This window comes from Fukomys damarensis, unplaced genomic scaffold (genome assembly GCF_012274545.1).
Source record: "Fukomys damarensis isolate Sample0158 unplaced genomic scaffold, DMR_v1.0_HiC HiC_scaffold_24, whole genome shotgun sequence".
Classification (NCBI taxonomy): Eukaryota; Metazoa; Chordata; class Mammalia; order Rodentia; family Bathyergidae; genus Fukomys; species Fukomys damarensis.
The window spans coordinates 65,080,324-65,102,566 of NW_022900936.1; the positions used below are offsets into that span (position 1 = coordinate 65,080,324).

General features: G+C 37.7%; 1 protein-coding gene across 5 annotated transcripts in view; it reads right to left on the bottom strand.

Moving 5' to 3' along the window:
- The window catches only part of Polq (DNA polymerase theta), a 161,684-nt gene that overhangs the window by 45,126 nt on the left and 94,315 nt on the right, over positions 1 to 22,243 (bottom strand). For 4 of the 5 annotated variants that reach the window (XR_004518780.1, XM_010630003.3, XM_010630002.3 and 1 more), the window contains exons 21-22: positions 17,885 to 18,022; positions 16,636 to 16,810 (exon numbers count right to left, since the gene is read on the bottom strand). Coding sequence is in view for 4 of the 5 variants with exons in the window: in XM_010630003.3 (XP_010628305.1) it covers positions 16,636 to 16,810; positions 17,885 to 18,022 (313 nt within the window). In the remaining variant the exon portion in view is untranslated. Of the gene's footprint in view, positions 1 to 16,635; positions 16,811 to 17,884; positions 18,023 to 22,243 lie in introns of those variants that run through there. The other variant, XM_033768087.1, reaches the window with a different exon arrangement.

A 22,243-nucleotide genomic window follows, 5' to 3' on the forward strand; every position in this document is an offset into this window, starting at 1 on the left:
ACAAAAAAAAAAAAAAAAAAAGCAAGATACATGCCCCCAGAATTCCATCTTTTCAAAGGCAAACACCCAGGAAGCAAGGAAGTAGAACAATTCAAAAGCCACCCTTCTAGATTCTCTGAAGTGGTAACAGCAGAAGCAACAAAGCAGATAAATGAGGCTCTAGAAAAACTCAAATCAGAAGTAATTTCCTGGAAAACTACAGAGATGGTGACCATAATGAAAGGCATGCTTAGTGACTCCAGAGAAGATACAGATAAAAAATAAATAAATACAGGAGTTCAGTAAAATGATGGAAACCATGAACATAGCAAAGAAATGGAATCCATGAAACAGACTCAAATAGACATCAAGGAAATTAAAAATTCATTGCAAGTATACACAACAGAATGAGCCAATGGGAGGACAGAATATCTGATATAGAAGAGAGGATTGTAGTTACCAATCATGAAAAAAATATTTTTAAAAGTATCAGGGGAAAATCAGTCTGAAAAATCAGTCCAACAGCTGCTAGATGATGCAAAGAAGAAAAACATAAACTGATCAGTCAATGAAAAAGCGAGATATAGCACAATTGACATGAAAAAACCTGTTCACAGAAGTAATGGCAGAAAATTTCCCAAACATGGAAAAAGAATGTGACATACAGAGAAGTGAGGCATATAAAACTCCAAATACCATAACCAAAAAAACTTCACTGAGGCATATAATAGTCAAGATTCTAGAAATTCAACATAAGAAAAAAATATTAAAAGCTATTGGAGAAACAAATCACCTATAAAGGAAAGCCCAACAGAATCACAACAGACTTTTCAACACAACACTCAAGTCAAGAAGACCTCATAGTGAAGTATTTCAAGCCCTAAAAGAAAACCACCTCCAGCTCACATTGATATACCCCACAAAACTATGGTTCAAAACTGACACAGAAGCATATTACTTCTATGACAAAGAACTCCTGAGGAAATTCATGACCACCAAATCACTGAAAAATGTTTTTAAAGACATTCTAGGAAGAGATAATGAGAACTACAACTCCAAGAACCCCAACAGATGAATCCACCAGGCAAAGTAAGTAATTAAACAGGGTGGTGGGGGTGACAGGGATTTAGTTCGGTGGTGCTGCCACCTGCCTTGCAAGTGCAAAGACCGGAGTTTGATCACTAGTACCAAAAAGTATACATAAAAAAATAAATAAAACAAATTTTAAAATGCCGGGCATGGTGGCGCATGCCTGTAATCCCAGCGCTTGGGAGGCTGAGACAGGAGAATTGCTGTTAGTTTGAGAACCAGCCTGGGCTACATACTGAGTTCCAAGTCAGTCTCATCTACATTGTGAGACCCTGTCTCAAAAAACCAAAAGTAAATAAATAAATAAACAAATAAAAAATAGGGTGGGGGGAGGGATCCAACAACACGAAAATACCATGACAAGGATAAATGAATATATATCAGTTATAACCATCAATGTAAATGGTCTCAATTCACTGATCAGAAGAAACAGACTGGCAGGATGAGTCAAGAAGCAAGATCCAACAATATGCTGCATAGAGAGGACCTTTAAGTTATGACCAGCCTGATCGCTCAAGCACTGGGAAGGTAGGCCAACCCCGATCCACCGTGGGAAGGAGAACCACGCCTGCTCCTGACCCAGCAGCCATCACTCATGAACCGGGAAGGTAGCCGCGCGGACGCCCCTGAACCCCGATAACCCACCCCCGCACTCTCAGACCTGCTGACTGTGCAAATCTTTGTACCCACTCTGCAAAGACAGAGGTGGTCATCAAGGGTATTTTTCTGAGTTCCCAAATTTGAACATCTTTAAAGAAAGGGTGTGGGAAACCTGTAATAGAACGTTGTGGAGTTCAACCATTCAGAAGGATGGGGAACTCAATCTGGGCCTTGCAGCCTGAGGTCAGTCAGCGTCATGGGGTTCAGCAATCAGCTAACTGAGATCAGGGGTCTTGCATCCTCTCTCTGTCTGAGCCATTAAATGGTAAATATACTATATTGAAAAGTTTGTTCACTGCAGACATGTTCTGGACTGCTTCTTGATTTCAATTTAATTCAAATGATTTAAGGGCGATAGACTAGTGACTACCACAGGTGGTCAGTGTCCAACTTGTGCTTGATCTTAATGTGTTGCTGTATCAGTTGGGGTAAAGCATTGCCGTTGATTTGATGAGCTGTTTTCTCTGATGTTATGAAGATGAGAATGTCTGTGGGTCGTTAGAGACACAGAAGCTAGGGTGCAACTATATCAGGAAGATTTGGGTGATAATCCAGAGATTAAACCAAGGACAGTCCGACAACAAAAATTAAAATGAGAAAACACTTAAGCAAGACACAAGGACAGACTTCCAGTTCACCAATGGCAAACAGTAGGGCAAATGAGGATGAAAAGGCCGATAGTGAACCACCAGGACACCCTGAACTCAAAGCACAGGAAGTAACAAAACAGATCAATCAGGCTCTAGAAAAATTCAAAACAGAAATAATTTCCCAGATAACCATAGAGATAGTGAGCAAAATGGAAGTCGTGATTCGAGACTCTAGAGCAGAAACTGACAAAAAAATAGATGAGCTCAGGACCATGATAGAAGCCATGAAGGCCCAGCATAAGAAAGAAATGGAAAAAATAAACGCCCAACATAGGAAAGAAATGGAATCCATAAAACAGATTCAAACAGATATCCAGGAGATTAAACACTCTATTGAAAGTGTACGCAACAGAATAAAAGAATGCGAAGATAGGCTCTCAGATATAGAAGATAAGATTGCAGTCAGTGACCATGAAAAGAGAGGTCTCTTAAAAACAGTAAGAGATCATGAGAAATCGATCCAACAACTCCTAGATGATGCAAAGAAGAATAACATAAGACTGATAGGAATCCATGAAGTAGCAGGAGAAAATACAAATGACTTTAAAAAGCTGTTTGCAGAATTAATGACAGAAAACTTCCCAAACAGAGGGGAAGAATTTGACATTCAGATAACTGAGGCATATAGGACCCCAACTAGCTACAATAATAAAAAATCTACACCTAGACATATAATAATCAAGATCCCAGAAACCCAACAGAAGAACAAAATATTACAAGTAGTAAGAGAAAAGAAACAAATCACATATAAAGGAAAGCCCATCAGAATCACAGCAGGCTTTTCAACACAAACCCTTGGGGCAAGGAGAGCCTGGAATGAGATATTTCAAGTACTAAAAGAGAACAACCTCCAACCTAGACTGATGTATCCAGCAAAATTCTCTTTCAAAATGGATGGGGAAATAAGACACTTCCATGACAAAGAACACCTGAGAAACTACATGAATACCAAACCAGCACTACAAGGAATTCTGAACAACATCCTAGAAAAAGACAATGAAGCAAACAACACCACGAGGCCCAACAGAGCAAATCAAATAGGCAAGGCAAGAAATTAAAAGGAGAAGGTGAAAAAGTAAAAAGAGTCAACAAAAGGCCAATAACATGTCAATAATAAGTCAGTACATATCAGTTATAACCAGCAATGTCAATGGCCTCAACTCACCAATCAAGAGAAATAGACTGGCAAAATGGAATAAGAAGCAAAATCCAACAATATGTTGTATACAAGAAACACACCTAGTGCAAAAAGAAGCCCATAGACTGAAAGTGAAAAGATAGAAAACAATTCTCCATGTGACAGGAGCCCAGAAAAAAACAGGGGTAGCAATCTTATTTGCAGACAAAGTAAATTTCAAACCAAAACTGAATCTAGTATTATTGATGTAGGACAGTACTGTATCATACCTCTATGAATGTAAAATATCTAGTACCTGCTTTATGATACATAGTAGGGACCGTGCTTTATCAGAGCTACATTTAATGATATTACTCTAGAATGTTCTCTTTCCAGATGATGATTAAGAGGCTAATAGAAAAAATGGTGCCAGGTACCACAACAGCAACAGAACTTTGCTGTTGTCTGGATATTATTCTTTTCTTTGTTTTTTTTGTTTTTTTGGTTTTAATGGAATGTGCTGAATGTCCATACTGTGTTGACTTGGCATTGTACAGAAATGGACATCCATATTGGTCTAGAAATGTTAATTTATTTTTATTTTTATTTTTATTTTTTTCCATGTGTACAGGAGTAACACATCGTACTAAATATGTAAGGTCATATCTACGTGGGTTTGATTACAGAAACTAATAAAAGTATTGTCTAAATAGTGAAAAAAGAATAAGATAAGACTATAAGAGCGAGAAGCAATTTAAATATGTTCAGGGACCATTTTCATCTCCAGAATTAAGGATTATTTTGATGTTACATCATTGCCTTTTCTCTTTTACTTTCCTTTTTAGTTTTATTTGAGGATTCCCTATTTTTAATGTTCATACAGAGATTTCTTTAACTGAAATATCGAATAGTTTCTTTGGTGTGAAAAACTATAATAGTACACAGGATCCTAATGAGACAATTAATAATATGAAATAGGAAGTAAATGGCTAAAGGTGTAAGGAAAGTGGGAAGGGTGGGGGAAAGGTAATAAGGGAGAGGAAAAGTAAATATGAGAAACTGAAAAAATGGAAATAAAGTGTTTGTAAATGGGGAGGGGAGGAGGGGTGAAGGGAGGGCAGGGACAAGGGGAAAAATGAGAATCAAGACCTATTATGTAAAGGTACAGAATCCCAATGATGAATGTAATTGTATTGTATACCTAGATTGTACCAATAAACTCAATAAAAAGAAAAAAAAAGTTATGACCAGCCTGACATACAATCAACTTGGATTATGACTAGAATTTTAATTTTAACTTACAAAAAAGTCTTGAGTTTCAAGCCAAGACTAAGAATGACAAAGAAGGTCACTACATATTTGTAAAGGGAACAACCCAAGAGGAAGAGATAACAATCATAATTATATATGCACCAAATACCACTGCAGCCAACTATATCAAACAAGTATTAATGGACAAGAAAAATCAAATAACCACTAGTACAATTATAATGAGGGACGTCAATACCCCACTGTCACAAATAGACAAATTAACTTCTTCAATGAACCTGAAAAGGAAGTGATACTCCCAAATACAGTCTTGAAAATAAGCATTATACTAATACCAAAGCCAAAAATAATCCAACCAAAAAAGCAGAACTAGAGGCCAATCTCTATAATGAACACAGATGCAAAGATCCTCAATAAGATACTGGCAAACAGACTACAGCAAATTATCAAGAAGGTTATACACCATGATCTACTAGGATTCATCCCAGGGGTGCAGGGATGGTACAACATATGCAAGTCAATAAATGTAGCATACCATATTAACAGAGCCAAGGACAAAAAACATGATTACCTCAAAAGATGTAGAAAGACAGACAAGGTCAAACACCCATTCATGATAAAAATACTACAGATAATTGGAATAGATGATCTTTATCTCAGTCTGATAAAAGACATTAATGAAAAACCAACTGTCAACATCATACTAAGTGGGCAAAATTGAAAACTTTCTCTCCAAGATCAGGAACAAGATAAGTATATCCACCATTACCACTCTTAGTCAATATAGTTCTGGAAGCATTAACCTCAGCAATTACACAAAAGAAATAATAAAAGGAATAAGAATAGGAAAGGAAGAAATTAAATTATCATTATTTACAGATGACATAATACTCTACTTAGAAGACTCCAAAAATCCACCAAGATTTCTAGATTTAATAACCAAATTCAGTAGCATAGCTAGATACAAAGTCATACTCAAAAATCAATAGCCTTTGGCTGGGCATGGTGGCGCAGGTCTGTAATCCCAGCACTCGGGAGGCTGAGGCAGGAGGATCACTGTGACTTCGAGACCAGCCTGGGCTACACAGTGAGTTCCAGGTCAGTTTCAACTACATATTTAGACTATGTCTCAAAAAGCCAAAAAAAAAAAAAAAATCAATAGCTTTCCTATGCATAAATAACAAACTTACTAAAAGAGAAGTTAGGGAAACACATCTTTCACAACAGCATCCGAAAAACTAAAATACCTAGGAATCAATCTAATGAAGGAAGTAAAATACCTTTTTATGAAAATACAGTACTCTGAAAAGGGAGATGAAAGAAGATATCAAAAAAAGGAAAGGTATGCCTTGTTCTTGAGTAGCAAGAACCAATATAGTGAAATGGCCATATTTCCAAAATTGTTATACAGATTTAGTCTAATCCCAATCAAAATTCTCACAGAATTTTGCATATCACAGAATTAGAGAAAATAAAACTAAAATTCCTATGGAACCAGAAGAGACACAATAGCAAAGGCAATACTGAGAAAGAAAGGTGAGGCTGGGGACATCACAATCTCTGACTTTAAATTATACTACAAAGCTACTCTGATAAAAACAGCATGGCACTGACAAAAAATACAGACCTGAGGATTAATGGAATGATTAGATGATGCAGAAACAATTTCAGACATAGTCAGCTACCTTATGATGATATACTCTATACCACCAATCCACACTGCCTCCTCTATCAATAAAGTTAAAACTATCCTTTCTTCTGATAGAGAAAATTTATAAATAGCAAAAACCTGTTACAATGTAAAATGGCTTCTGCTGTCTCTAACAGCAGTTTGTTTTGTTTAACTCAAAACTAATAGGCACTGAAGGCACTAATTGCTGAATGAGGCATTTGGTCTTACCCTGAGATAACAGGACACAGCAAGGTCTTCAGCTCTGAAGAGACTGGAGCCACATGATCGTAAAAGTGTCTAGATGAACTCATTGCTAACATTTTCTCCCCTGACCCTGAACACCCCCTCTTCCTATGGACTAGAATAGATAACTAGGCAAATCTTAAAGGTAAACTCCCCAACTGTAAAGAACTGTTACGTCTGGGTTGAAAGTTAACTATCCTGTGACTGTGATTTGAACTGTGAGAATGAAATGCAACCATCCAAATGAAGTCAAGGCTGTGAAACCCTATAAAAGGAGGAGTTGTAACCCAGTGCACCATCAATCCAGGCATGGCTTATGTGCGATTGATCCTTGTTGATAAATAAATTTGTTATTTTACTTCCATTCTGCTGCCTCTCTGTGTATCACTTACTGATTCCTTCAGTAACATTTGGTGCATTCACTGGGAGGAAAGGGACTAACTGACACAGCCCGTGTTAGGCCTCAACCCAAGTCCGGCTGGAGGGAGCAGCTATCTGCCACCTCAGAAGGGAAGAGGAGTGCCCCTGGAATTTCCTGGGTTCCCTTTCTAGGACTTGGAGGCCAGCTCACTGGCAGTGGATCACTTGAACCTGGAGCAGAGATAGCAGAAGGAAGGCAAGTGAGTGAAATCATCTGTATGAATGGTGAGATTCCCCTGGGTTGCTCCCTAGTTTATCTTGCTTTGCTTTGGTTCTTAATTGAATATTTGGGCAGATTACAGATTGGAGGGCAGATTACAGAATGGACACCTGATTACCCTCCTTTCTCTGCCATTTGCAAGGATTTATATCCTCATTTGGGGCAAAATATAGAGTGCTGGCCTAATCACCCCCCCCACACTCTTGGCCATTTGTGAGGGTTTTGTTTGTATACTCTCAATTTGTTATTGTCCTTTGTATTGTACTTTGTAAAGGGGACCCAGGGAGGAAATATTTTAACTTCTTGTGTGACTGTGTGTGTAAAAGAGAGTTGGTTAGGAGAGTGAGGGTAATGAGCTATGAAAGCCACTGGTGGCTTCATCTGTGCACCAAAACAACGAGAGGGGCGCTTGTGCTTAAAGAGCCCTCTCGGCATTGCAGAGCTTGTGTGGGTCAGTCCTGTAACTCTGTGGCCATGCTTAGAAAGGACAAAATGGAGACTCTTGTGATGAGAAACTCTCCTTAGTCCAAGCAGGCATGAAAGAGCTGGGAAGCTCAAAGCCAGCCTGACAAGCCAATGAGGCCGTCTTCTGGAACGGCACCCCACCCTAATGTCTTGCATCACTGGACAAGGGAATATCTAGTGGTCATGGGGAATGCTAATACTATACCAATTTAAGTGCATGACTCAGAATTTTGGTAAAGGTTTTGTGGGGGACTATGAGATAAAACTGCAACCAAAGATGCTTAAGCAAATTTGTGAGTTATCATGGCCTCAGTGAAGCCAGACTTGGCCCCCAGAAAAAACTCTAGACAAAAGAAAAATTATCTCCTTTTCTTTTTAACTGACACTTTGACAACTTGGAGCCTTGCATGCTCAGTTTTGGGGCCTGAACAACCCAGCTTAGGAACTGCTCAAGCTTCTTCTCTGTAGCAGTCAGCTTCTGGTGAGAAGCCTTGCCTCTCTTAGAAAATGTGACATCATTAACAGGCAAATCCCAGTGCTTTCCCTTTGGAGGAGGTCGAGCTGCCTCCCCCACCACTTGAGTTGCTAAGGTCACAGGTGCAAAGAAGGTGAGGGCAAAAACATAAGGAAAACTTCATGGCCTTACTGCACCAGAGGGTGCAGATGGTAAACCATGGTTGGGCTCAGACAGAATGGAACAGGGCTTGTACTCAGATTACAAAGCTCTGAAAAACATATCACAAAATAGAGGAAAAAAAATACTGCAGGCCGTAAGAGCCCCAAGGCCAGCACTGTGTTATTAGCCTGATGCTACCTGCAAAGGTCTAGAATCCAAAACAAAGCCAGAGAAACTGCAATTGCTCTCTACCAGACATAAAGAGATTTTAAAAGGGAAATCAAGTAAAAAATTTTAACTATTTGATAAATGTATCTTTGTTTCACCTTGAATTAAGTTTAATTGGTGTGATTAAAACACTTCCTGTGCATTGCAAATTCTTGAATTGTGATTATAGGGTTAACTTGCTCTTTTCTGTACTTTGTTGATTAAAAACTCAGGGTTAATACTGCTCTATTGGCAGCCAGTCAAATTTTAAGATGTAACATTCTGAGAAGAGGAAAAAAAAAAAGGACAGATTTTAACAGCTGAAGTTTGTTATAGAAGGTTAATAGTAAACGAGACAGAAAAAATATTAGGAAAGCTAAAAGTAAAAGAGATATACTTTTAACATGAAAGGTTTGTATATGTTTGTCTTGTTAGAAAGAGGGAAAGAAAGATATACAAGACCAGAAGGCCTAAGTATGTATAAAAGGTGTGAGGAAATGATTTAACAAGAAAATATGTATGTTTGCTTGTTGTTTTCAGGTTTGTTATAAAAGATTTACATTTACAGTCATAAAGAGCTTTATTTCATTCCTTTTGATTCTAATTCTACAAGAGATCTGTTAATTGACCTGCAAAAGTTTTGACTAGTTGTAACTAAAAGAGATTTTATAATTCAATTGACCAAATGCATTTGATTGCACTCATTTCATAAATTGTCTTATATGTTTGTCTGTGTCTGTCCATTTGAAAAGTGTTTGTCCAATTATATTTTTTTATTGAAATGATGTCAAGGATACAAATAATTTGTTAATTTCTACAACCTGGTTTTATAAGTTAAAATTTTGTCAAGATAATTAAATACAAAAACTCTTTGGTCTGGATAGACTCCTGTTAATGAAAAAGGACAGCTGCTCAGAAAAATTTATTCTGGTCTTTATTCACTAATGGGAGCCCCAGTAGTTTTCATAGCCTACTGAGAAGATATACCCCCAATAAGAATCACTAAATATGTTATAAATATGTTTTATATATATATAAATATGTTAAATATGTTATAAAATGTTTACATTGGTTATTATCAAAGGCTTACTGGATTTTAAATATGTCATTATGATATGTTTATAATGGTCATTTTCAAAATATGATGTTTTCTCTGGAAAAACAGGAAGTTTTATTGAAAAAGTGCTTTTGATATCAAATTAGACTAAAGGGCATAAAGTTTCATACATACAATTATGATTATTACTATTAATTTTCTGATGTACTAAATAAACAGAAATTTCACAGGATATTAAGAAACTATTGATGCTGCTTCAAGAGGCAGGATATCAAGTTTCATGAAAAAGGCTCAAATTTGTGTACAGCAAGTCAGATATTTAGGATTCCAAGTTTCCAAAGTAATACACTGCTTGGGAAATAAAAGGACAAAAGCAACTGAGAGAATTTTTGGGTGACAGCAGGATTCCAGGGTCTGCAGAAATGGCTAAAACTAACTCTCTACTGCCCCTGTGTTGGGGATCCCAGATGTGACCCAGCCTTTTAATGAAAATCATACTGCTTTAGGGGTGCTCACTCAAAGAGTAGGCCCACAGAATCAGCCAGCAGCATATTTATCTAAGACTTTGGATCCAGCTGAGAAGGGATGGCACCCTTGTTTAGGAACCCTGGCAGCTGCAGTTATTCTAATTAAGGAAGCTAACTAATTTGACTGTTCAGGTTCTCCATCCCTTTACATCAATGGCTTTCAAATAATAGAGTCACACAAAATCAGGCCCTCATCTGTGGAATCCCCACCTATAGTTTGTTCCAGTAGAAACCTTGAATCCCACTACCTTTTGCTCTCGGAACCTGGCCTCCTGACCAAAACTGCCTCAGGGTCACCAACGAGTTGTTCTCTCGTGTCTGGATCTGCAGAAAGACCCGCTGCCTGCTGCTGATTTTGTCCTGTTCATGGATAGGAGCAGCTTCATGGAAAATGCTCAGAGATGACTCAAGATGAAGTGGTCCAAGCAGGACCCCCCTGCCATGTCAGCTCAGTGAGCAGAGCTATGGAGCTATGGGCACTCATACAGGCTCTCCCATGGGCAAAAGGAAAGAGGGTAAATGTTTATACAGATTCCAGCTTGCTACTTTTCATATCTATAGCACAATCTAGGAAGAGTGTGGTCTTCTCACGGCAGAGGGCAAACAGATTAAGAATAAATAGGAGGTAATACAGTTGTTGGAGACAATGTGGGAAACTGACAAAGTAGCAGTAATGCATTGCTCTAGATACCAAAAAGGAAAATACAATAGTAAAAGGCAATGCCCAAGACAGACATAGAAGCCAAAAAGGCAACTAAACAGAAAATTCAGATGATTATACCCACCCCTTCTAAAGGTTATAAATATTTGTTGGTATGTGTTTGTACTTACTCTGGATGTTCTGAAGCCCTCCCTATGAAAACAGAGAAGGCTTAAGCGGTATGTAAGGTTTTATTAAAGGAGAAAATTTCAAGGTTTGGCCTGCCTCTCTTCATAGGCAGTAACAGTGGGCCAGCATTTGTAGCAGAGGTCATATAAGATCTAACTAAACTGTTACATGTAAAATGGTACTTAGATACTGCTTACCAGCCTCAGAGTTCTGGTAAGGTTAAAAAAATAAATTGTACCATTAAGGGAATATTAACTAAATATTGTCAGACAAAACCGGGGTTATGGGTCGATCTCCCTTTGGCTTTCCTTGAAATAGAAATACCCCAAGTCATACTGGGTTCTCCCCATGTGAGGTCTTGTTTGGAGGCCACCCTGTATCTTGAGACTTTATGGGAAATTTATCTCAATTGTGCTCATCCAGTATGGAATTACAGCTGTTAGAACTGGCCAAAGTGTTCCAAAATATTCTACGGCAAATTAGAAATGAAGAGGACCTTCCTGTGCTAACTCCTGCACATCTGATAAAACTGGGGTACTGAGTTTATGTTAAAAATTGGAAAAAGACCCCTTTGTAACCTATATGAAAAGGACAATATGAGGCACTTATGGTTACTCCCACAGCTGTCAAGGTGACTGAAGTCCAACCACAGATTTACCACTATAGAGTCAAGCAAAGGAGAACTCCATGGACTGCGGCTCCAGGAGACAGCGCACTCAAGGTCCTGCTCTCACCACACTGGGAGCTGGTAAGTCCACACACAGTTGAAGAATGAGGACTGCAATCAAGATATTATGGACTCATTGTGTCAAATTGTTATGAGCTTTTCTGTTTTTTAATTAAGAGTTTATAAGCCTAAAGATGCTAAGTTTGATAAAAATATATGACCTTTAAAACTGTTAAATAGGAACCAGAGGGACATCTCCTCAAGCTTATTTTTGATGCCTAAAAGAACTTTATGAAAACCCTGGTACCATACCTGACTGTAGGAAATATACACAAAAAGATGTATTGGGTCAGATAAGGCTCAAATATGTTGTAACCCAAAAGTATTGGCAATTATTATGACTGTAAACAAGGACAATGTAAAATGTATATAGCCTTTAAAATTGTATATAACTTGGCCTTGGGAAGCAAGTTAGCTGCAGGAAATAATTTTTTATGTTTATATTGGGTATCGGTCAACTGCTAGGCATGGGCCTCAGAAGTTAAAAAGACAGATTCTGCAGATTAAAAAGGTTTGAAAAGACACCCCCCAGAAATAGAAAAAACTCCTGAACTGCAGGAGATACAAAATACCTTAAAAGTGCATCCAAAATTATACAGAAATATATGATGAACTTGATTGATGGTACTCATTCACTGGTGCTATAGACAGATCAGAAATTAGGTCTCTGAGTTCTGGATTTGCGCACCATTCACTGTGATGACTTATCAAGCAACTGGCATTATGAATGGCCTGCCCTTAGAGCCAGTAAAGCTTACTATATACCCCTTACTCAGCTATCCATTAGATGTAATTAAGAATGGGACTTGCTTTCTTGGTATCTGAAAGTCATACAATGTCTCAGCTGTCTGCACTGATATTGTTGATTTGTCTTCTACCACTAGTAACTTACTCTGCCCCAAATGGAACTTTCTCGGTGCAAATGGTGTTTACAAGGTGATTTCAAAGTGTTCCACTGGTTTATATACTCTGGGGATCCTAATCTCCAATTTGTCTGTTTATACTCCATCTATGAAAAGGATGCTTTTACAATTGCTGCAATGAATGGTTTGGTAAGAGAAAAGGAACCCAACTGCCCTCCCCATATTAACAGAATTAACTATAACAGGGAGCCTCACCATTAAGTGCTATAACTCTCAGGTTAGAATAACAACAGTTTAGCTTTGGGACAGGAGATTAGAAAAGACTTAAAAGAAATGCAGGATACTATTCAAACTTTAGAAACTCAGATTCATTAGCTAATACAGTGTTACAAAATAAAAGAGCCCTTAATTTGCTCAATGTGCAAAGAAGAGGAACTTGCCTGTTTCTGGGAGAGAAATGTTACATACAAGCAAATCTGGAATAGTTAAAAAAATCATTCGATAAATCAAAAAATTGTATTAGACTGATAGGAAAAGAGTTTGGTATTAAGGACCCAACATTCAATTTTGGCCTTAACTTGTCAAGATGGACAGCTTGGGTCAGGTCCCTCACCAGACCAATTATTGTTACACTGCTTGTTATCATATTTGGTCCCTATAAGGATATCAAAACTCATACATCAGAGAATAGCTACTGCTCAACACTACCAGATGTTAGTTAGTTATGCAGAATAATGAAAATTGGTATAAATATAATGAGTGGCAAGGAGTTACCCTCCCCCAAACAAAGGGAGGAATGATAGGGAAAACTTTATAAATAGCAAAAACCTATAAAGTGTTACAATGTAAAATGGTTTCTGCTGTCTCTAACAGCAGTTTGTTTTGTTTAGCTCAAAACTAATAGGCACTGAAGGCACTAACTGCTGAATGAGGCATTTGGTCTTGAGCTCTGAAGAGAATGGAGCCACGTGATCGTAAAACTGTCTAGATGAACCCATTGCTAACATTTGCTCCCCGACCCTGAACACCCCCCCCTCCTATGGACTAGCATAGATAACTAGGCACATCTTAAAGGTAAACTCAACTGCAAAGAACTGTTACGTCTGGGTTGAAAGTTAACTATCCTGTGACCGTGATTTGAACTATGAGAATGATATGTAACTACACAAATGAAGTCAAGGCTGTAAAACCCTATAAGAGGAGGAATTGTAACCCAACCATCCAGACACGGCTTTTGTGTGACTGACCCTCATCAATGAGTAAATTTGTTATTTTACTTCCATTCTGCTGCCTCTCTGTGTGTCGCTTACTGATTCCTTCCATAACACTTCCACAAAGAAGCCAAATGCCTTCACTGAAAGAAAGACAGCCTCTTTAATAAACAGTGCTGGAAAATCTGGATTTCTACATGATGAAAATAAAAACTAGAACTGTCTCTTTCACCATGCACTAAGCTAAAATCAAAATGGATCAAAGATCTAAATTTAAAACAGAAGCAATCTGCTGGAAGACAGAATAGGTAGAACTCTTGAAGATACTGTAGGCAAAGACTTTATGAACAAATCCCCAACTGCACAGGAACTATCATTACAAAGAATCAACAACTGGGATCTTATTTTATGAAAAAATCTTTTGCACAGCAAGAGAAACAACCAGCAGAGTAAAGAGACAACCCCAGTTTGGGGAAAATTTTCCCCAACTGTTCCTCAAACAAAAGACTAATATGTAGATTATATAAAGAACTCAAGAAAACCAGACTCCCAAATATAAAGGCACAATCCAAAATTGGTTGCCTGAAATGAACAGACACTTCTCAGATGAAGAATTAGAAACAACAAATAAATATATGACAAAATGCTCAATATCACTCATTCAAGAGAAATATTAAAACAATGCTGAGATTACATCTCACTCCAGATAACAACAAATAACAACCAATAATAAATGCTGGCAAGTGCTTCTCCACTGTTAGTAGGAGTGTAGAATGGTGCAGCCACTGGTGTGGAGATTCCTCAAAAAAACTAAAAGTAGAGGTTCTATTTGACCTAGCTATTACCCCTCTTGGTATCTTCCCAAAAGAACCATCCTGTTACAGTGCTATATGCACACTCATGTTTATAGCAGCACAACTTGTAATGGCTAAATCTTGGAAACAGCCCAGATGCCCACCCATCAATGAATGGATAAAGAAGACATGTTTTTCTTTATACAGTAGGGTACTATTCGTCCATAAAGAAGGATGACCTTGAGATATTTATAGCTAAATGGAAACACCTTGAGACCACACTCTTAGGTGAAATAAATTGGGCACACATATTTAAATACTGCATTGTTTCCTTGGTATGAGAATCCAAAAATGGAAATAAGGCCTAAAATGTATAACAGATATTGATAAATCAGAACAAAATGTTCACATGATAAGGGGAACAAAGGAGGGGCAGGGGGAAAGGAAGGACAAGAAAAAAAAAGAAAATAGAAGCAAAAAATGGAAACAAAGCTTTTGTATATAAGGAAAGGAAGAGAAGTTGAAGGGAGGGGGGAATAGGAATAAAAAGAAAAATCAGGAAATATTACGTGGACCAGGGATTCAGTTCAGTGGTTCTGCCACCTGCCTCGCAAGTGCAAGGTCCTGAGTTCAATCCCAGGTGCCAAAAAAACAAAAACAAGAGATATTAGGTACAGGAACAAATTCCCTATAATGAATGTTATCATTATGTATATCTAAAATGTACCAATAAAAAATTTTAAAATAAGTGCATCGAATAAAAATAATGTGGCAAATAAAGAGTGAGAGAATAGATTCATTCATAGGAAAATGGATACATATTGAAGATATACTCCTAAGTGAAATAAATAAGTCCCACATGTGTAAATACCAAATAGTTTCCCTGGTGTGAATATTCTGCAACAATGCATAAGATTCTAATAAGATTACTGACATTTAGAAATGGGAGGAAAGGAGCTAAAGGTGTAGGGAAGGTGTGATACGTAGGGGAAGAACAAAAAGGGAAAAGAAAAAAATGTGAGAGAATGAAAAGATGAAAATAAAGTGTTTGTAGATGGGGAGGGGAGGAGGGGGTGAAGGGAGGGCAGAGGTAAGGGGAAAAAATGAGAATCAAGACTTGCCATGTAAAGGTACATGATCCCAACAATGAATGTAACTGTACTGTATCCCTAAATGTACCAATAAACTCAATAAAAAAAAAATTAAAAAAAAAAATAATGTGGCAATGTGAAAAAAATAACACACCAACTGATATAAGCACTTTCCAGGAGCTATTCACTTAGCACATATTGACCTATCCAACCCTCAGAATGACCAGGTGAAGCAGGACTATTATTTGCTTTTATAAGGAAGAAACTTAAGCACTGAAATTTTACATTTTGTCTAAAGTTTCACACTACCAGGATTCAATCTTGATGCCTGGTTTCAAAGTCTATACTCTATATCACCAATCCACACTGCCTCACCTATCAGTAAGTTAAAACTGTCCTTTCTTCCACTGTGTGCCATATTTAGAGTGGTGCACACCTCCTAGAGCAAGAATACTGTTTTCTTCACCAGATTACATTCATACCTATCCCAAAAGGGCCATGAGACACCCAAGAGCTTTGTTTCCTGCTTAGGTAAAGTGAGACACTTATACAGAGGCCACCGAGTCCTACTGAGGTGCAACTGGAAGAGAATCTACGAGGGTCAGGAAAGGGCTGAAACTGAAGTTGGATAAGATCATGGGCTCAAACAGTGCATTCTTGTTTATATTCTCATGCAAAATGCTGCATCAGGCATCCAGTTACTCCTTACAAGCCCTGGAAAACAGAAACTGTATCTTACTAAAATTCATCTCCATATCTAAATGGTTTCTAACTATGCTTTGGCTGTAATTATGAGTTTTATAAATGTTGTGGAACTTCACAGAACCCAACCAAAACCTTGAACTCCTTGGCCATCATCAGCAAATGTTATATATGAAAATCTTTCCTTTCAAAACTGGACATTATTCATATATAACACTTCTCATCACCTGTAGCTGTATGTGACTGTGACACAGGATAGATTCTTTCCATTCTAAGAAAAGGATGCAGACGCTTTTCCCGTTGCAGAGGAAAGATCACTTTGGTAATAGCATTCGTGATTCTTCTCCATTCCAGTATCAAGCCTGGTAAAGGATGAAGTGCCTTTAATTTATTTAAAACATCCTGCCAAAGAAATATAATAAGGTAAGATTGGACAATCCAAATTCTGTGACAAACTAGAATCTTTTAGGTAGAAAAATACGGTCTCAAAATTAAATTTCATAATTGCTATACCCACAAATCAAAATCACTGTTTAGGCTTTTTAGAAATCAACATAAAATATGATTGGTACAATTTATGAAATGCAAATGTGGCAATGCTGAGTACTACCAATTCAGAGCCAGCTTTTTAAAATCAGTGACACATCAGTTTCATGAAGTAACATCATCTCTTTTCTTTATACATTTCCTCCTCCACTCCTTTTCATGATTACAAGTATCTCAGCCATCTTCTTTCTTGCCCTGATACTTACATGGTTCCATATTAAAGAAATTAGGAGACACTTCACATTTCTATGCTATGGAGTTTTAAGGAACCATTAAGGAACAGGAACTGTTAGGGTAAAAGAGTCAGAGAGACCAAGGAAAAGCTGAGCTGGGGAACAGGGCTGGGGACACTCTCCAAGGGAAGGCAAGTTACATTTCATGGTCTAAGGATCAAAATTCTACAGAATGGCAGCTCTTCACAGTTCATGTGGCTGTACTTTCTTTCCTTATTTTTCTACTGAAACTTCAATAAAAATGAGAAATTAAGCTTTTTCTGTCTTCTCTTTGACTAATGCACACTGTTTTCATGGATTGTCAATAGCAAATTTTCTTTGAAAATAGATTATATTCTTACTAAATTCATGGAAAACATTATTTTCCCCTGGCACTGAAAAAAATATTATTTTCTCTATACCGTTCTCCACATCCATGTAACTATACAAATTGTATTATACTGCAAGATCAAAAGTAGTGGTTGGCAATGATAAATAATATTTGTAAGTGAGTACCTAAGGCTTTATACTGTTCTACTGATAAGAAAAACACAACTAATGATTCAGATTATGGTCCTGATTTTCCATGCCAAGTTGTCTGCTTGTACATGAAGAAGTTGACATGGTGGGCTATATCAGATCTTGATTCATCTTCTTTTGAGACATTAAAATGCTAAACGTACTTAAGATTTTTCCCTGTGACCACCCCAAGATGCACCTTACTAGTGGTGAATCGTCTCCCCAGCCTCTGCTTGTGTATCTGGTTGTTCCCTCTTCTGGTAGAACCTAAGGTTTTCTTGCTGCCTTGGATTTTCACCTCTCCATCTGGTGGCAACTTCAATTCCAAAAACAGAACCTGCAAGAAATTAATGCTTCTTTATTTAAGAACCAAATTGCAAGCATCATTATTTAGAAATATTTTTTAAAGTTATTTGAAAAAATTCTCTACAGTTTAACAATATTTCTTTGGCCAATTTGGAATTATCACTCTTCATAAATGATGGAAATGAAAACATATGTGCCAGGTTAAGCTATCCCTACCCTGATCTGGTCACTATTAGATAATACTAACACAGCTTTTCAACAAGAACACAAATGTGTATACGCTGTGCTGAGCAAATGGCAAATAAATTACTGATACTGAGCCCTGAGGATACTCTGAGGATTATGCACCCTCTAGATGCCTCTTGAAGTGATAACAGCATTGCTGCTCATTTAGCCACCAAAGTCAACACAGCTGTGTCCACTCTGTGATTACAAAGTCACATGACTATGAGAGAGGGTCTAGAAGCTATCAAATTCCCCTATCACAATGCTGAACCTAGAAGTCCATAGGCATCAAAAATTAGGGTACCACCCACTGAAGAAGCCAGGCCTCCATAGGGGGGAACCCAGACTCGGGCAGAGAGAAGAGCCCATGTGAACCTACTCCTAAGGTAAATTAACACCACCCCAGGCATTTCAGAACATTATTTACTATGCCTAGTCTTTCATTCATAGCCCTGAATAGGTTTTAATGAATCTTGGATTATTTTCCAAGTATTAATTCTGAAAATTTAAATCATTTGCATGGTTACAAGAAATTTTTTCCCACAAGTTGGACCAGAGCACAGGCAAAGCTAAGCCTGTGCCTCCCAGGATGGCAGTGATGACAGAAACACCTGATTCCAGTTTACAGTAGTGGTGGCAACAACTACAGTCTTGGGAGTGAAAGGTATTACACATTAAGGATTACTATGGATATTGGTAAATATTTAGCCCTAGAACTGTGTTATATAAATCTGAATATATGCACACACAGGGATTAGGGCTGGCACATTTAGCAAATAAAATTGCAGGATGCCTAGTTAAGTTTTAATGACATGGGGCATAGTTACACTGAAGTATTCTTTGTTGTTTATCTGAAATTGAAATATCAGGAAATCAGCATAGATATCAAAGGTGTATGAATGGCATGATAGAAGGAAAAAAAGAAATAAATGACTAGGGAAAATGGAACATTATTAAAATAACAATAAAGCAATAATCCCAAGAAGGGAGACTTATAAGTAAGACAACACAAACATCTCAAGTTACTATTTAGAAGGCTTTTTAAATACACAAAAAGGCTTTAGGGTCTCCCTAAGTTTCCTAGGCGGGGCTTGAACTTGCAATTCTCCTGTCTCAAGTCTCCCAGAGTGTATTCAGAACTTTTATGTCTTTATGTTAAAATGGAAGTTACCTGGAGAGATAATTTCAATATGGAGTTTTAATTTTTAAAGAGCAAGTTTTCTACAGAACTACATATACAAAACACCTCTGCAGGTAATTTTCACTTTAATATGAAGACCTACGAAGCAGCTAGAAATATCAAAGGCTATCTGCGTTAGCCTAGAATTTTGTCCGGCCTGTGGTTCACGGAATCACAAGGGCACAAATTCCAGTGTTGGCCCAACCTTGCTTGTGCTGAAACACAGAGATTCTGTATTTTTGATGTTTCCTACATACTTTTATGTGCAATCAGCTAAGTATTCACTTGAAGATTTCGGGGCTAAAAATTGAAAAAGAGAACACATACGTTGGTCTGTTTTGAGACGAGGTCTTGTTCTGTAGTTCTGGCTGGCCTTGAACTCACAGTACTCCTCCTGCCTCCACCTCCCAAATGCTGTGATTACAGGTGCATGCCACCAACCACACCCAGCTAAAAGTGGGGATGTTTAAAAGGAACAAATGGAAAGGCTGAAGACTGTACTGAATTAATCTTTATAAAAATAATCAGGTGAGGTGATGTACAATTCTGGACCGAAAGTTAGAGTCTTGCCGCCTGGGCAAATTAGCAAGCTCCCAGCTGGATGTGATGGTACACACCTTTAATCCCAGCACTTGGAAGGCTGAGGCAGGATTGCCATGAGTTCAAGGCCAGCCTGGGCTACATATTGTGACCCTGTCTCAAAACATATACAGCATTACTAAATTCTACTCAACTCATCAATATACAACATGATTAAAGGAAGCAAGGTTCATTGTTTTCAATAAAAAATGTAACTATGGTTTAAAAATGGGCATGTACTGTGTACTTACTGATAGACTCTATTCTATACATTTTACATTTCTCATTCACACCTCAAACAACTCTATGAGCTATTTCTACCATAAACATCACTTTACTCATGAAGAAATTAAGTCATAAAGTTTTGCTACACTGGCCCGAAGTCACGACCTGGATCCGAAGTGGAGGAGGCAGGACCAACACCACAGACCTGCTGGAACTCTGTGAGCCCTCCCACAGGCCATGCCACTGACTCATGTGGAAGACAAGGAGAACAGATGCTAGCAGATGCACCTGACATCTTTCTAAAACCACCCACCCACCCTCTGCAGGAAAGAGTGTGTGAGAGGAGGGACTGCAGTATCAACCAGTGAAAATAAAATAAGGATATATGTTGTTGAGGTTTACATAGGTGACAGAAAATTAGGTTTTATAAAGGAGTGACAAATATTTGTTTTTTGTTTCAATCTCAGACAAATCCAGTTTCCTACTTTGAAGAAAGATGTTGGCTGGGGCCAGGGAGGGGTGGTTTGTGAGAGGACTGATTGTGTGGAGGCACCACTACCTTGTCATGGGACTGCAACTACGATCTATTTGTTCAACAAAGCAATGAGCCATAAAGGTATGGTGAATGTTTAAGTATAAGAACTATTACGGTAAAAAAAAATGCCATGAATCCACCTCAACATATTCCCTTTTGCTTTTGCACACACCTGTTGCACTTACTTTTCTTATTCAGTCATGAATAAATTTTTATTTCCATGTTTGTGGTGCATGGTTACATTCATCAAGGGAAGTTGGTATATGGACATAACACATCTTAAATTTTTTGTTGTTGCTGATTCCTCTTCTACTCCCTGTCCTTCATCTCTTAGTGCTGCTCTTCCCATTTGCAAAAGATCTCCCTGATTCCTGGTATTGATCTTCTGTTTGCTCTTCATGTATACTTTGGGTTTCTCATATAAGAGAAGCTATGCGATATTTAAGATTGTGCCAGAATTATATCAGTTAACATTATGGTATCAAGGCGGATCTATTTTCCAAAAATGAATCAAATTTATCCTTCCTGTGGCAGAGCAGTTCTGCATGGTGTACATATACCGCATCTTCTTTATCCATTCATCTGTTTATAAATATAGGCTGATTCCAAGGTTTTGCTACTAGTTGGTCTGCCATAAACATAGGTATGCATGTATCACTGTAATATGTTTTTTACTCTTTGGGGACAATGCCTAGAAGGGTAATACCTGGGTCAAAAGAAATTTCTATTTTTACTTTTTTGAGGAACTGCCACATTCCCACCAATAATGTACAAGTTTTCATTTTTTCCCCAAGGCCTCCCCAGCATTTTTTAATCTGATTTCTTGATGATAACCATGAAACTCATGAAGTCGCAAAGTTGTTTTAATTCGCATTTCTGTAATGGTTATAGGTGTTGAATGTTTTTTCATGTTATTCATTTATTGACCACTTGCACTTCTTCCCAAAAATGTCTATTCATTTCTGGTGTCCATTTCTTGAAAGGATCTTTTTTTTGGGGGGTGGGTAAATTATTTTCAATTTATATATTCTATATATTAGTATTCGGTCCAATGAGGAGCTAGCACATTTTTTTTCATTCTGTCTCTTCACTGTTATTTCCTTTATTATGAAGAAGTCTTTTAATTTGATCCCACTTATTATCTCTGACATTATTCCTTGTGCAAATAGGATTCTGCTCAGAAAGTCTTTGCCTTTGTCTTCAAGATTTTGATCTGTTTATCTTCCAGCAGATTAATACCTAGATCTTTGATCCACTTTGATTTTAGTTTAGTACATGGTGAGAGATATGGGTACAGTTTCAACCCTCTGCATATGTATAACCAGTTTTCCCAGCACCATTTGCTAAAGAAGCTATCTTTCTTCCAACATATGTTTTTGTCCCCTTTGTCCAAGATCAGAGAGCTGCAAGTGCCAAGTTTTTTCTGCATCCTCTACTCTATTTCACTGGCATTTTTGCACTAGTACCATGCTGTTTTGTCACTGTAGCTGACATACCATAAAATATAA